The sequence below is a fragment of the Megalops cyprinoides genome, chromosome 1 (assembly GCF_013368585.1).
Source record: "Megalops cyprinoides isolate fMegCyp1 chromosome 1, fMegCyp1.pri, whole genome shotgun sequence".
NCBI classification, from domain to species: Eukaryota; Metazoa; Chordata; class Actinopteri; order Elopiformes; family Megalopidae; genus Megalops; species Megalops cyprinoides.
This window is the reverse complement of record NC_050583.1, coordinates 16832282-16849350: the sequence shown is the minus strand read 5'-3', so window position 1 is coordinate 16849350 and position 17069 is coordinate 16832282. Positions and strand designations below refer to the sequence as shown.

General features: G+C 43.5%; 1 protein-coding gene across 2 annotated transcripts in view; it reads right to left on the bottom strand.

Annotated features, from left to right (window-relative positions):
• usp43a (ubiquitin specific peptidase 43a) overlaps window positions 1-17069 on the bottom strand; it is a 109174-nt gene that overhangs the window by 66573 nt on the left and 25532 nt on the right. For both annotated transcript variants that reach the window (XM_036545619.1, XM_036545627.1), the window contains exon 3: window positions 113-216. In XM_036545619.1, the coding sequence (XP_036401512.1) occupies window positions 113-216 (104 nt within the window). The remainder of the gene's footprint in view (window positions 1-112; window positions 217-17069) is intronic.

Here is a 17069-nt window from a genome sequence, read left to right as displayed (position 1 = left end):
CTGACTGCTGATGGTACAGCAATGGCGGTCCAGGTGTCTGCCTGGTAATCCTGGCTATGTTGTTTATGCACTGTGAGGACATGGCAGTGGGCCAACCAGGGCTGGTTCTCACCTGTACTGTGCCTGGAAGTGCTCCTGGACAAAGCTGTGGCGTCCCCCGGGCTGCTGCGGATTGGCTGGGCCAACGACGGGGGTCTCCTCTTCTCCAGCAGGACCCTGAAACGGCAGACGCAGACCCATCAACCCCTGAGCCACACCTCTCAGCATCCCGCCCAGTTTGAGACGGGCCTTACGTCCCTGTATTAACCCCAGTGGTGCCTGTACTCTCATTCCCTGACAACTGTACAGTACTGCACACACAGAACCTCAGGCCTCATCTTCCTCACTCTCTTACTTTAGCTGCGCCTAGTGAGGGTACATTGGAACATTGGAGCCACAGGAAAAAAAAAAAAAACAGAAAACCTGCTTTTGCCAGGATTGTCAATGGCCATACATATAAGTGATACATAGGAGCGATCAGAGAAAATACTGTCTAAACCATGTATATTATATGGGAATGCTGAAGTATTCAGTATGGCATATCATAAACTCGACAGTCCTATAGCCCCACAGAAAGCTAATAGTTCATTCAAGAGTGCTTTGTCAGGTCACTTTCTCCTTTTCTACCCAAGAAGTTTGCAATGAAGTAAGGTGCTCTGGTACAATAATCAATAGCATTCGAAGTCAGTCATTTAAAATATAGGGTGTCATAGGAATGTGGGCCTCTACTGTGCCAGATATGTTACAAAAACATTTCTGAGTTTCTCAAAATGCCACCCAAAACATTTAGATAGGGTTTCAGGTGTTCACAGCCTCATAACAGTAATACATTTATTGATTTGACAATTGCAGGGACTTTTCTGTATTAATATTTAGACATTCTAAATCAATAGGGCATATTTATACCAGAATTGCCACAGGGTTTAAAATACCAAGAGATAAAGAGACCATTGAAATACAAACAGACTCCCATTAAGAGAAATCTAGTCACAAGGGCTTTATGAGTATTTTAAGGGATAGAATATTGAATAGAATATTCTGGATTCTGGAAACCAGAACTTGCAATACTAATGAGAGCGAAAGTAAGTATATGCTTCACCTTTCACAGAGGATTCCCATTAAAACTCCCATTAAAAAAGTATGGATGATAGTTACCACACATTACAACAACAGTTATAAAACCAAAAGTAGATTGTAATTCAGAAAAAGAAACATCAAGAAAAAAAAAGCTTCAAAACCTATAGAACTGCAAAAACCTTAGACCTGTGAAAACTCTAAAAACTGTCACTTTAAAAAATCTTAGAGATCGAGACACATCAACAGTCATGTTCTGTGAGTTAAAACAGGAATCATGATCACCTTTTTATGCTTTTTTTCCCTGATGCTATTTGATAACTGTGACTGAGACTTAGGTGGTTTTGAAGGGGATTCAGATCACATGTGGAGCGGACATTTCACTGCCTTCCCTTTTCTTCTGCTCAATAGTCCACTCACTTTCAACAGCATTGACCTTGGAAACAGATGAAAGTGAAGCACTCTGATTACCAAAACAGTGATAAATCAGCTCAAAGCTGCCTTGCACTGTACACTGCGAAAACAGCAGTCTCCTGTTAATTAGCAATGGCTTCTGATGAAAATTAAAAATAAAATGTTCAGCAGATCAAAAGTGGCCAAATTAATCTTTCGCTCCCTGTTTTCACGGAAGGATTGTCAAAAACAATAAGTCTCTTCATCCATGCTGAACAACTGCAGCATATTTACAGGTACTTTATGCCCAAGTATATTATGTGATGAATGGATATTGTGTATATATGGAGGGATATTGGACAGATATTGAACACATGCCAGAAAATTTCATGTATGTAATTACGTACATGCATACAATTACAAGTTAAACGACATGCTGTGTGATTTCTGTGGTTGAGTTTTAAGTGTGCATTGCCACAAGTTTATAGAGGGAGTCATGACATTCTTGTTGCCAAGTTATTCTTTCATCCCTGCAGCTAAACCTTAAAAAAAACCTGACAAACTTGATCAATCTCACACTGTTCTGGTGTCTGACACAATCGTCCTGACCAGGGACCTGTGCAAGAGCACCACCGTGATGAATGCCTTTAAAAAAAAAATTGGCAGGCTGCCAATTCATTTAGCAGTGGTGGGTGGAGCAGCTGTGTACTGTCAATCTCTAGTTTTCACAATCCAGAGAATTTAGCCCCGCACAGCTCAGAAACATGGTTATTCGCTCAAATCTGCTATTCATTGACAGCGCATTCCAGCACCGCCCACTCAGGTGATTTATGAAGCCTCTCTGTCCCATCAGTGGTGCATTCCTCTGACACGCGCTTGTGAAGTAGGAGCAAATGGCTGGGCAACACCCCATCACAGTCCCGGTGGTCTCATCTGTTACCCTTTCACTCCAAGAAATCAGTCCATTCATCCGCTGATAAAACACAAAATGTCCGCAACTAATTTCAGCATTGATTTTGACTAAATACTTACAGGCCTTTCCCCCTCCGTTCCCTGTCTGATTCATCTGCAATCAATAGCTTTGCATCTTTAGTGTCATTAGCATTGTTATCTATTTACCCTTGTAGTAATAACACTGTCTTTAGCTGCAACATAGAAAAATAATATGAATCCTTTTCCTATTTTTTTTTTTTCAAATTCAGCAGGACGTTATGTGTTGTGCAAAACATAAATATTCATTAGAGGGTAACATAACCTTTATTCCTGGTGGGTGTGAATTTGAAAATGGCCTTAAAAGCAAAGACCACTCACAGCTCTCAGCTCGCTAATGAGCAAAGATATCAAAGTCAGAGGGCAGGGCAGAAGTCGTTTGGAACCGTCGACTGAAATTCTCTTATTAGGCTACGGCCGTGGTGGGCTGTCTGTATCCAGCTCCCAGCATGGGATTGGTGTGAGGAGCAGAGCGAGCATGGCATCGAGCTCTGCACCTGCCTGTGCCCTGCTGCTCCGACCGCTCCTCCCGTGTTTGGAGGGACTCGTAAGACGGGAGTTTGAGAAGCCTGTTAATGCAGGTCTAACTCTGAACAGGCTCCCTGCTGCGCGTTCTCACCAGAACAGTCTCACAGAGACCGTCCTTTCTAATCACACCGCTTATTCCACACTTTTGTCAAATGCGGCTCAGTCTGGGCAAGGAGTAAAATGTTCCGCAAAAGTGTTTGACAGAGAATGAAAATATTTGTTTAAAATACTGACAGCATTTTGAACTGAGAGGCCAAATAGCTTTGTTTGATCAGATCGCTAATTAAGGACCACTGAGAGTGGAAAAAATGATTTAAAATATTCTTCTTATTATTGTAGCTTTTACTGTTATTTATTTAGCAGATGCTCTTAGCCAGAGGAAGTTACAAGGGAATAATGGCAAGACACAAAAGTATACAAAACAAGAGAAACAAGAACAAGAGTATACGTGCAGAATAACAAGTAGCTAACAAATCACTGATTAAGCATCAGCTGAAAAACAGTGATAAGCTATAAGCATACAATCGCAACTGTTTTAATGTACACTTAATAATGTATAACAGTGGTCTTTCAGAGTAACGCTACCTTATATCACAATAATGAACAAACAGTGCCTAATAACAGTCCATAAGAGCAATATCACACTATCAAACTCATGATCAGGTGCTAAGCTAAACTAAGCTTAGGATACACATAGTCTCTGGAAGACCAATGTGTAGTCTGAACACTTGAGTTCTGACTTGGTTCCAGGAAATTGTCAGCAATTTTATGATGTTTGCAAATAGCTTCTTCTAAAACTGTAGAGAGAGAGCAGTTTGAGGGCAGTGAGAACAATTTGGGGAATGAGGTCACACTTGCCAGAAGAGGTTGCTGAATGGCCAGTTGATGCAGAGGTGTACGGTCTGATGATGTACTGAAGATAGGGAGGCTCTGTACCCTTGATGCGGACTGACTTGTAGCCAGTGCAGGGAAATGAGGAGAGGCAGGAAATGGGCATATTTAGGGAGGCTGAACATGTGGCTACTTGGCCAAGAACTTGATCAGCCAACTAGTCACATTTTGAATGGGCTGACGTGGCCTGGTGGCATAGGTGGGGGGGGCTAGCCAGTAGGGAGCTGCAATAGCACAAGGACAGGATAGGACAAGGGTCCAGTATTAGCAACCCATTCTACATCTTGTGCTAAATATACAGTATTTCTGTGTAATAAGGGGACATGGAAATGAAGACAGATTTCTCCTATTTCTTGAAAGCTGGGTTATTTTCAGGCACATATTGTTTGTCATTTGTTTTCAAGTCTGCACAGAGTGTATAACCGGAGCTTAACATGTTAAATTAGTGCTATCCTTTGCTAATGAGTTTACACTGTAACTGTGGTGGAAGGTTAAACAGTATTTAACAAGATTTTAACAGGATTTCCACAGTGACCAGTCAGTAATTCACTGCAAGCTTTCAGTCCTGTCAAAGGCCAATGAGTTTCAAGGCTGCTTTGGTGCAGTTTCATACTGCACTCAGTATTTCAAAAAGTAGTTATTTGTGTCCTATTCGCCTTCAGTAAGGCTTTGGGAAGCAGCTTCATCTTTGTGGCACTGGATGTATTAGATAGAGACAGTTTAAAAAACCCAGCGTGAGCTTTTGAAATTGAAAGTGCATTCATCATTACCTGGGGACCTGAGTCAAGTGTCGGCTGCTATTGAAGGCTGTTTCATTTTCCATTTCTCTTAGACTCCATTTGAAGACACAAAGTTTTATCAGAGCAAAGATTGGGAAATGTCTCAAATAATATAAGCTTATATATATGGCATAATAACATACAATGGCTAATTTGCAAGTGACTTAAAGTCCTCAGGAGGAGGTGGAAATAACCTTCTGGTCTGTTGTGTTAAGTGGGCACATACCACTGACAACCTCAAATGAACTATCCATGCTGTATGAACAAAAATCAGGCCTGAGACTTTGGTGTATGTACATTTAAGTTTAAATGTTTAAGTCAGTTCCTCCATCCTGTGGGGCGTGTACAGCAGGAGAGAGCTTCCAGCAAGCTCCCAGCATTCTACTCATGTATCTTATCTGCAGTTTGGTCCCAAAGGTTTTCACTTGGACTGACGTGAAGTGACAGGATAAGACTGACTTAAAATGTCAATTCCCTCTTCTGTTGCGCAAAGTCGCCAAATCTGTGTGTATATATATATTGTTTTTCATATTTTTGCTTCTTTTAAACTCAGTTGAAATATATCATACAATTTTCTTGCTTGTTGTAAATGGCATCCATTTTAACTACTATAATCCTCCAAACAGACGAACACACTCTCTGCTGCAGGCCTTTGTGGTCTGCCTTTCATTCCCTCAGGGGACTGTCATTTCAAAGTTTCTGTACTGGTTTAAACTCTTCCTAGTCTGGTAACAAAAACATAATGATGATGTGCCACAAACGCAGCTAAAAAACAAGTTCAGTTTGTGGGTGAATAAAGATGTGCTGATATTGTGTAGGCCAAGCGGCTCTCAGAGCCAGGGAGCCACAAAAACACTCATCTTTCTCCTGCACAACCTTCAAAGCTCTACAATGGCCAAACTCCCATTCTCTCCCTCCTTCTCTCCCTCTGTTTCCCTCAGGAGCGGAGGCTCTGGCATAAAGTTTAAAGGCAGGGAATTCAGGCCAGATCTTATCATCTCTCGAATGACCACCTCAGTCAAGCCTGGCTGTGGGGCAGGTGTAGAATACTCAGCAGACAACACATGCGCTTACACGCGCATACACATCACTGCAGACAAACAAACATACACGCCTACCTACAAATGAAATGCAGTTATGGCTGACAGACTTACTTCGATTCTGAGCGTGATTATTTTGGGGTGCTGAATCAATTTCTAAAGTCTTTAAGGGTGTATTTTTCACACTTAGAGTTAAAAGTGGGGGAAAAAACAGCACAAAAATATTACGGCCACCAAAGTTATTGTCTGCATTACTGCCAAAGTTTATTTTCAGACCAAAGACTTTTAAAAGCCTTTAAATCACTGGCAAGGGTGTGTGCGTACATCTCTGATGTCTGACATTAAAAAACAGGAAAAAAAAAATAAAAAATGCTGCCAGCATGCAGAACCTGCTCCAATATTTGATATTTCTGCCATAGTAAGATATTTAAAACAGCCCTTCCCACTGATGCCGAGATAAAGGAAAAAGAGCCATCATACTTATACCGTTACAAAAAAAAAACGCTTCTCAACACAGCTTGTCCACTGATTTTAAATCCAAAACCTGGACTGTTACTGGTAAAGCTAGACAACTGAAATGAAAACTAAACGTCGAAAAAGCTTTCCAACTGAAAACGACTTCATACAAGAGCTCTCTCTCTGATAATTATTTAAATTAACTTGTCACCATACACATATGCCACACTAATAAACTTTTTAAAAAACTTTATGTGTCTTAATGTGATTTTCCACCAAAGCTCTGACATGGTTTATGCTTACAGGAAGCAGTTCAGAGTGCTGTGCTGTGCATCCAGGTATTTGTTACAAATCATGAAAAACACACTACCATTTAATGCTCTAAAAAAAAACACTATCAGTGCTAAGATGCAGCCAGTTAGAAAGCCCTGGTGTTGGTATCGTAAGAATTCCATTGAGTGTATGTATTTCTGTGATATATTGCTAACTGCAGTGTTCTGCTGAAGACATTTCCAAATCATTCCTGTTTTAAAATTGTGAGCGGCAGCATGATTTTTCTGGTTTATGGGAAACATGTTCCTCACTTGCACCAAAAAGTTGCATACCATCAAGGTCACTTTTTTTGTGAATTGTGTTTGGACTGATACATATGTTCACCCAGTTACACTGGATTTTGGCAAATGTACAAAATCCTATTCTGATTACAACAAAACCCAGGATTTGATTTCTCTAACAGGTAGACATATCCTAAATATTGATATCAGCACTGAGAGAAAATGAAGAAAAGCATGCAACAGAACTGCAAAGTAAATATAGACCACCAAACCCCATTAATGCTTTGTTTTCTGTGACCTGGATTTTTCGGAGCTACTTGTACCGGCTTTACCCCGACATGTTCTGCCATGCCTAAAAAAGGCAAGGAGGATTCCATTACTGTCCTTTCTGTGGAAATGTGTTCATCACACATTTGCGTGCGCCGGGGAGCGGAAAATGGAGCGTCTGACCACCAGGAGCACTTTGTTCAAATGAACACAGACAAACCGCAAAAAGGAGGAGGACAGGTAAACATGGGCACGGCAGTGGATAAGTGGCACAGGGTGCAGCATCACACTAGCTTTACCAGGGAAATGAAACCACAGTGTGGACAAGAGCGTTAGCCTTAGCCTGAACAGAACACAATTTGCCCTGAGATTGCATCATTCTGTCGAAAGCTCCAGATAAGCAGGTTCATTAGAGAGGAAGTTTAAGGAAAGTAAATGAATGAAAAGATGTGTGTTTCTGGTAAGTGAGAGGTAAGGACTGGAAATCTCCGGCACAGCTTATGACATCATCTGAGCGCCTTATCTCATCGTGGAAACAGTGCCATGATTTCCCTTAAATCCACTCTACAGCGAAATCACAAGGGTTCCAATTTGGGATGCTAAGAACCGTCCGGGTATTCGGTTACCCACTGTTGTCTAACCTAGTGACATAATGAACAACTAGCACATTTTTTCATTAGTAATTAACTGATAACTACTCAATGTCAATGACTTACTTGATAACTGATTAACACTGTTTCATTGAAACATATTTTTTTCTTGCCATGCTTCACTAGCTCAAATTGACATCATGACACATCATGACACATCATGACACATGGCACTAGCTATTTATTTGTGGCTATCATTTGAGGGGTAGAATAGTTCAGGGACCAAGCGTGCACATGGTAGATGGTGGAAAGTCAAGCTAGAGTCTACATGAGCTCGAAGAAAATGGAAGTTACTGCTGAGCTGTGACTTTTGTTTTTTCTCATGACCGTCATGACAGAATTCAGATCGATTGGATGTTTGTTCTGTCAAGGGAAGGAAAAACAAAAGATTCTAAATGATAAAGCTATAAATTTCTGTTCACTTCCTTAGTATTTGGCTCACCATAATATTCATTTTCAATGTCACGCTGTCAGTAAGACAAAACAGACAAAATGAATTACCCAAAATGAATTACCCCATGTAAATGTGTAAATGTGAATTATATTTATAGTTGTGACCTCAACTTTAATTGCAAAAAAAGTAACCAAATCCTTGTTAACATTTGAAATGTAAAATATTTAACGAAATAGTATTTCAATTCCTTATAACAAAACAGTAAGACTAACAAATTGGCTTATGTGGCTAACAATATGCTGTCGGCATATCTGTGTTCGTCTAAACCCTTTCTTGGTACCAAAAAGCTATTTTGTTGATGATGAACTGCTTCATGTTGCCTCTGAATCCCCGAAGCAATTTAAGCAGCCCTAACACAATCAGGGATTAAATACAGAAATGCAGGCCCACAACATGCAGCAGAATAAAAGACTACTGGAGCTGGGGAAAGACTGCATTTTTTTCTCTAAAAGAAAACACCACATTATACTAGGGGAGATGGAGGTGTGAGTGACCAGCACTGGAAGATATTAGGTTTGGGGCCCCAACTGGAAAGCTGAAGTGTTATTCTCTCATATTGAATATTTGTGTGGGAGTGTCCAATGTGGAGCACACCATCTTTATGAACCTTGGTTTCAAAGAAACACAGCATGATGTAAGGAAGGCAAAAGTGATATTCTGCAGTATACTCTAGGACAGCACAAAAGTAGTTAAGGATTTGTAAAGTAAGAAAGTATTTAGAAAGTATTTTATTAAGAAGCAGATAAAATGATCACAGTAACCAGTAATGTAAGGTGCAACAAGCATGTGGGTCAAAGCATTTGATTTATTCCTAGCTTTTATGAAATGAGGTCCAGGGGCTGCCATGAGCTTCAGCTTTCCCAGTGGCCATCGATTCTAATCATACAGATTTATAAGCAACAAACTCCAGACTATGGACAGGTGACGTATGTTCAAAAGGTCTGCATGCTCCAATATATCACAGCAACTACCCAGCTTCACAGCCATGTTCCAAATGCTTTAACTACCTATCAGGAGACCCTGTGGTCCCTCTGGTCTGCCAGCACCCCCAGCTCTCACCTCCACTAGTAATTTATGGTAGCGCTACAGAGGGCATCTCTCAGATGTATCCTAACTGGGAGAATTTAGCACCACCATTAGTCTCAAGCACAAATCAAAATGTGTATGTTATTATCTTGTGGAGTGCCCTGCTCCACAGATGTACTAGGAAATGTGTAGTGTCATTCATCGTTGACAATGGTCCTTGTCAAAATGATTTGGCTTACGTTTTGCATTTTTCACTGAAGTGTTTTCAGCGAACAGGGGCAATTTATTCTATACTACCTTGCTCTCATCAATCTAATTCTCAAAAACTGGTGAGAGGGGAGAGCTTATACGAGCGTCTACTGACTTTGGCTCAGATGAAGAGCACACTTTAGTTCCTATGATCTTGGTCATGCAGACTTTTGAAAAGCCCAGGGTGGCTGGCGGCTTCTTTATTCTATTAATAGCATTTCTTATGGTATGTGTTTCTACATGCTTCACAGCAAAAAGGTCCCACTAAAATGTAGGTCAAAAGGCACTTAGCTGGACTTAAAAACAAAGAACAGCCATTCCTACTGAGGGTGTCGTGTCTTCAATTTTATACTAGCATTTTTCAAACTGAGAGTGAGGCATGAAGACCATGTGATTGCTTTATTTTTTTGTGCCACTGTCAGCTTGTCCAGCCAAAAATAGAATCCAGCTAGGAGCAATAACATGTGAATACTAATTTACAAGTAATGTTAAGCTGCCCAATTGTCACACTGCGTGTAATCCAAAAAAACTAAATGCCAAGAGATTTGCATTCAGGTCCCCTGGTGCAGAGAGAAAATGGACGCTCCAATCTTCTGCCTTGGCAGCGTAATTGATTTCCAGGATTTAGATAAATAACCAAGATCTAGGAACTTCGAGCTACAACAGAGGAACAAAACCCCACACATGGGACACAATGTTGATGGGGCATTCAGTTTTCACTTGCCCCCCCCCACAATAGAGACGTTTTCTTCCTCGAGAGAGAAATCAGGGCAATGTAGCTGACACAGTCGTCTGAGCTCACAAGAAGAAAAAGGGAGTGGCTTGAAGGGGTTAATCCCTGAAACGAAAAGGTCATGCCAGGCAGCTAAAATCATTGTATCCCTCATTGGCCTTTACATTTATTTTGACAAGGAAATAGAACATTTTTGGGACTGTACTGCAGATTTGCCGTGATAAGTTCTGTCCTGTTATATGAACTGAGATAAATTACATGACTCATGATCTGGATGAAACACAGGAGCCCTTAGTAGCCCCACACCAGACAAACACTGTGTACCCATAGGCCATTCCCACTGCTTGACTTTAAGATGCAAAACAGGAGCTCAGCTGTGCCCTGGCTAAACTCATTTATGTGAGGAGAGACATTTGAAAGATTTTTTTTTACCATCATTGTTCTCCAATTATCACCCCTGCCACAAAATGATATAGGGGGTCAAACAGATTTGTTGATCAGCAGCACAGGACACTGGGTATCAGATAGCAGGCCATCTTGCTTCATCCCCCCTGCGCTCACCCAAGGACACACCTCTTCCCAGAAATCCCGCCATTCAACAGAAGACCTGTCCCACTCTTCAATTATTCACCACAGTGTCACTATGGGGGCGTCGGATCTCCTCGCTCCGGAATCCGGGAGTGTTTGCTTTTGCCTCTGAAGAATTCCAGAGAGCAAACAACTGGCCTGGAACATCCAGGTCACCCTGACGCACTCAGAGAGGAATTTCAGGGACCGAGTATCAGGGACCGAACAATGGCAATAATGGACGATCTGTGAATAATTGAACAGCGATGGCATGCCAGAGAGCAGTGCACCGTTGAGAGGAGCTCTGAATAGCAGGCATGTCAGCGATACCTTAACCCTGTCAGGCACCCAGAGCACACTAGGGCATTACATGCCTTCCCACTTGCATAGTGGACTGCCCCATTTCAGGAATAGTGGATGCAGGCCTTTGCTGTTTTCACAACCCTTACCCTGTGCCTGCCCATGTGCCTGCCATCCTGGGCATTGTCTGAAATATGGCTGCTTCATGTAGGAGGAGGAGGAGGAGGTGGAGGAGAAGGCAGCCACACTCCTGCCAGGCCCCTTGGAGCTGGCTCTCAGCACGAGCCCCAGCATAGACACGCAGCAGCGTGCTTAGTGCTGACCTAAAAAAACGCAGGCCGATCATTCAGAGGCGATCCTCAGTCATGCGCCGCTGCTCCCGCCCATCCGCACAATAGCGCGTGCACACACACACACACACACACACACACAAGCGCAAGATTCACCGTGCTCAGGTCAGCGTGGGCCTGCGTGGTGTCGCCACGTGGCCCCGGCAACGTCGTTGCAGCGTCTGCAGCGGCAGACTCGGGGCACGACCTGCACAACAGGTGTAGCAACCTGCGTTCCCATGGAGCTGCGTGATGGTGCAGAGAGAGGAACAGCAGTTGAAATGGAGGGAGGATGTCATGGACTTCCCCAGAGATTTCCTAGGGGACACAACACAGGCTAGATCAACATATGCAGCCTTGAGTGTGCTCACTGCCCTGCCTCAAAATAAATCAATTTCAATGACCAGGATCACCGTGCATAAACCGCTGCATTTCAAAATAACAGCTCTGCTTTAAGCTGTTTTACAGGTTTTTTTTTGCAATACAATTGATTGTTACAATACAATTGATGGGAAACTGCAATGCCATGAAGCCGGTGCACACTTAAAAACTAAGGGAACCATCTGCGGGAAACGTCTAAATCCCCCCTAATGAAGTTACTCTGACACACGGATGGATATTGCAAGAAATGCGACTGGCTTATGGGTGAGTGCTGGAGGACAGAGGGCGAGCCTATTAGACTGTCGGCAGCTGCCTGAACTTGGCCAGGGCCCCCACGCTCTCCATCATTACCCACAGTGCACCGCTTCCTCCTCCGAGGCAGGCGCGGAGCATGCTGCTAGTATTCGGGAGCACAGAGAACGCACCAGTTAGTGTCTAAGAGGAGCGTGTGTGCCGGCGGAGATGGCAGGGAGGCCCCAGCGTAATCTCCAACCAACAGACAGCAGAATGCAGAGCACCGGTCCTCCACGGCAGCGAGCTGCTACATTATTTCCCCATCTTCAAACATGCTCTCCTACCTCAGAGAGGGAGAGAGAGAGCTCCTGTCTGTTTATAAATTATGAAAGGCCAAGATCCAGGACTGTTATATTAGGGGTAAAAGAGGGCAGAGTGCCATTTCTATACCCCCCCCCCCCCCAGGCTTCTGCTATACCTCTGCCCCCTTACACACATGATTGTCATCTCTTGGCTTCAAAAATGCAAAACATGTGTCGCAGTCATTGCGGCATTGTTGTTTCAGTTTGGGCACAGTGCACCTAGAGTGAGTGTTGGTTTTTATCAGGCTGACAGGGAATCCCTGCTCCTCTTGTTAGCTGGGGCCCCTGCTCTGACACAGCATCACACTATTGCAGAAGTCCCCATGTGGCATTCCTCTCCCTTTGCCACCCAGCACACTCAATCATACTGTACTACGCACTGCAAGCAGTTGAAAAGTGGGGAAAAAGAAACAATAATTAAAAATAAAAATCTAAAATAAAATCTGAAATGATGATTAAAAAAAAATATTGGAGTTCAAAGCAAGTTTTACACACCGAAGTAGCACTTTCAAACTATTACATTCTAGGTATGATTATTAATCAAATGAAAGGGTAGGTTAATCTACGTGGGGTATCAGTTTTCATGTTGCCTCTGCACCACAGACCTATGACAGTGTTTGAGCTGCCGTTTGAGTCAGCAAATCATTTGGGCAGAATTTTAATACCAACTTCTTTTCAAAACTCTTAATTAAATCTCACTGTCTGGTGGTCAAGAATCCAATGTGGGCCTATTCATGGATTCGCGATATGGAAGGCTTTGAGGACAGGATATTCAGCAGAGAAAGAAAGACTGAGAAGGATTCCAAATTAATTTCACCATTGTGAGTCTTCCCTCCTATTCAGAGATTCTTTTTCTTCGCACAAAAATAGAAGGACAGTGAACCGGAGTCCAGCAGGAGTAATTAATACTGGCCTTTCAGTGAAGTATGTGAGCGCTGTTATCATAATGGCTTGGTACACACTGTCTGTGCACAGCTCTCTGAGGGCTGTTAATTGGACATTCTGCAGGACATGGCAGGTCAAGGAGCTCTGAGGCCATGACCTGATGGGGGGGGGGGGGTGGGGGTTGGCCACAAAAGGGGTCATGGTGGGGATGCAGAGTCGCAGGGGAGGAAGCAGATGGACAGCAAGAACAGGCTTATAAAGTTTACAAATATCCCTGGTTCTGATATGGACTGGCTCAGGGCATAAGCTCGAGTGAGCAGCGACTTAGGACCTTGTGCCGCTGGGAAGCCATTTGTGTTCTCACCTTATCTTAATTATTCAACACTATCACCACACATTAAATACTCTGCATGTGTCCTGGCTGATGTAAGGTCATAAGGGAGGCAACAGAGAGGTCTTGGGGCTCTCTACCCTCCCCACAGAGTTGCCGGTGTGACACATTGGTACAGGGGCCACAGCTTTCATGTTGTGGCAACAGGTTGAATCACATATCGCCATGATTAGAATTAGGGAAATTCACAGCTGGTTGGGGAAAAAAATCGTGGCATTGAAAAGGGAGCTATCCTTCAGCGGCAGATCTGAGGAGAACGAAAGAGGATGGCGACCGACATGTAATGTTTATTACAGGATGTTATCTGTGAAAACTGTCTTGCTACCAGCACTTTACTAAACACAGAGGAAGCTACAAGCAGCGTGAAGAAGCTCATGGTCATGTGACCTGCCGCACAGCTGATCTGTAGCTGGCACCGCTGGCCTAGCCTGTTAGCGAGAGCATTAGCCTTCATCCACTTTACATCTAAGGGAATTTCTTAGCGGATTAAGAGTGCTTTGGCAATTCAATCTGGCAGCAGGCAATGTACCTTGGTCTAAACGTAGCTAAATAACACCTACCTGAACATACGCGCCCTGGTTGTGTTCCATCAAAACAGTGTCCCTGTGCAGACCCACTCACTGGCTTAACAGATATTGCTTCTGCTGGCTTTTTTTGTGCAACATTATCTCCTCAGTCCACTAAGATAAATCCAGCTGGATAGTTTTATTTACTAGCTTTCCTGTCAAGAGGATTGATATAATGACGATAGGAGGCACACAACACTTCACCTTGCTCGATGGCCTTTCAGTGATCTGAGGAGTTTGCAGATTATCGATCGGTGTCAGATCGAGTGCCAATAACAATAATAACAATGGTAAGGGCATGTTTACATAGCTGGGCAGCCTCTTGGTCATGCTGTTCTGTCTGACTGTCTTGTTTCCCTTTCTAAAAGAAGGGCCCCTGCGCAGACCACCGGGAAGCAGGCAGCTGTGATTTGTTGCTGAGCAAGACTGTAAGAGCCTGGAATGACTTACAGACTGGCTGAATACCGAGGTCCAATCTGCTCCTGTGCTCTGTTTATACGTCATCATCCTACATCATTGTCTCGGATTGTTAACTTTCACAACTGCTATTTGTTATTTAGATAATACAACAGTATAAAAATTTCTGTGCGGCAACATTGTACTTAATAACCTTAGGGTGGGTAAACCTGTTTAGTGTCGTATTAAAACAAGGAGGGGCGCTCTTGTCACGCTATCAGCATTCTTTCCATCCACTTTTAAATCAGGGGCTCCCAGGGATCATCTTACTGAGGGCTCCAAAAAATGCTGGAATGCTGGAAGCATCCAACAGTGATCCTCAGTTTCCATTCACCACATCCTCACTGATTAACAGCCTACAGTATTAGGGCTGATGATGGACACTGAGAAGAAAAGCAGCAGCGAGAAGCTATATCCTCGCACGCATACACGCCGCGGGTGACCTTAAATGCACTTCGGACCAAAGTCCTCGGGGTGTTTCACCAGCGTCCAAAAACATGGTGTAATTCCAGAGTCTATTATTCTTGTGGGTGAAGAGTGGGGACGTTCCCCCACTGTGTTGCGGGCATGAGAAAATGCTTTCTGTCACAGCCCTCTGCCTCTCCGCAAAGATTCACTTTCCCTCCTGTTGTTTAAAGAAAGTGTGAAATTTCAGCTGAACAGAGGCGGCGTTGGAAGCGGCCTGGGGTTTTTAAAACAAAGCAGTCGTGAAGCGTTAACCTCCCCGCATCCTGATCCTCATCGCCAAGCTTGTTAATGAACCCTCCTCACGACTACTTAGCGAAGTCCCGTCCTTTTCATTTATTTATTTCTCTCTTTTCAGTGTGCTGAAAAGTCAGCCGCGCGGAGACGCCGGAACAACATGGCAGCCGCTGAAAGAAAAGGAGGAGGTCAGCAGGAACAAAGGGAGGGCACTGAAATGCTACCCCTGCACTAAAGCGGCTGACTCGCTCCTATCCTTTCAGCCGCATATCCCAGCTGCTAATTCAGGCTATTCAGTGCGGGCTTACAGTAACGCTTCAGTCTGGGTGATAGCGCAAGTAGTGTCACAGGCATTCCTTTCTCTTAAGCCCCCGGCCCTGCTTCATCCTCTCTCTGTCTCTCTCTCTCTCTCTCTGTCTCTCATTCTCTCGCTCTCTCTCTCTCTCTCTCTTGCTTATCTCCCAGTGATCCAATAAGAGAACAAGTCCACTCTCCCCATACCACCAGGGACCTCTTCTCACACACATTGCATCCAGAGCTCGGGGGTTGCTTCACTGTGCCATTCGTCATCAAACCCCCCTAGTATTTCAAGCCGTCCCGCTGCATTGAGCACAGTAAAACTCTCAACTTATGCTGGGTGTTCATGAGCTGTAAGGAGCTTGTCCTGCTAGCTTGCAGCCCCTCGAGGGCTGGATGCGAGATACCGTGTAACTCCAGCAGTTTCAGATTTGTCTCGTTAGAAACCGAAAAATAGCAGCATATATCCTCTCCAACAGCGCCGCACAGATCCAAACTCGCTGCCCCTCTGCTCGTTTCTATGGAAATGCGAGCGGGACCAACACAGAAAAAAGGGGAAAGAAAATAACTGGCCACAGATAAAGTGCTCCTGGCAGCGGTTGGCAGCCAGACCCAGCTTGGCGGCTGCTGGAGGGGTGAAAGAGAGCGGGTCGTTCATTTACACACTGCTCTGACTTATTTGGTGACGAATATTAATTTGCAAAATAAATTGCCAGGCTCTGAGTGCAGCTTGTTTTTTTTTTTTTTTTAAGTGAAACAGGAGCAGAGTGAAAAATCAATTGTAATGAAACGAGGTGGATCTCTCTCTGGCTGTTCAAGCTTATTTCTGTGAGGCAGGAAGCTGAGCTTGCGGATGATACAAAAGGTTCTTTGGTTCAAATTCCAGGAGCAGAATTGGAAAACACAACCCCATGCAGCCTCCTCAAACAAAACTTCGGTCTTTTAAAAGAAAATGTGACTAATATGGTTGGGAGGCTTTTACTTTTGGATTATGTGCCAGATTTTTTCTTTCTGTTACATAAAGACAGCTTCCAAAATAAAGGTTTTTGCCATCTCAATTTTTACAGACTTTGACAAGACAAAAATGATTTGGGAATAATATGGTAAGACCTTGATATAAGTCACAAGTAGTACAACATCACTGAATGTTCCATAGTGACTGTGTTGTCTTAAATTGTTGTGTTAGTTGGCTAGTTTGAAATTTTGTCTCTACTCTGAAACTGTTGGGGGTCATCAGGTTAATTGCATGGTGAACAAGCCTGCCGTCAGGAAGAACCCTTTCACTGCGAAAGAACTGGTGGCACATCATATGTAAAAACGTGCATACAACCGACCAAAAAATTTAAACTGACACAAACAAAAGGAGTATTGCCTGGTGCCCATATTGGACACAGCAGTTAGAATCTTTCTCAGTGTGTTTCCCAGAAGCCTCTTCTCAAGCGTGCGGGATGAAACCAACGGGAGCGGAATTGCACA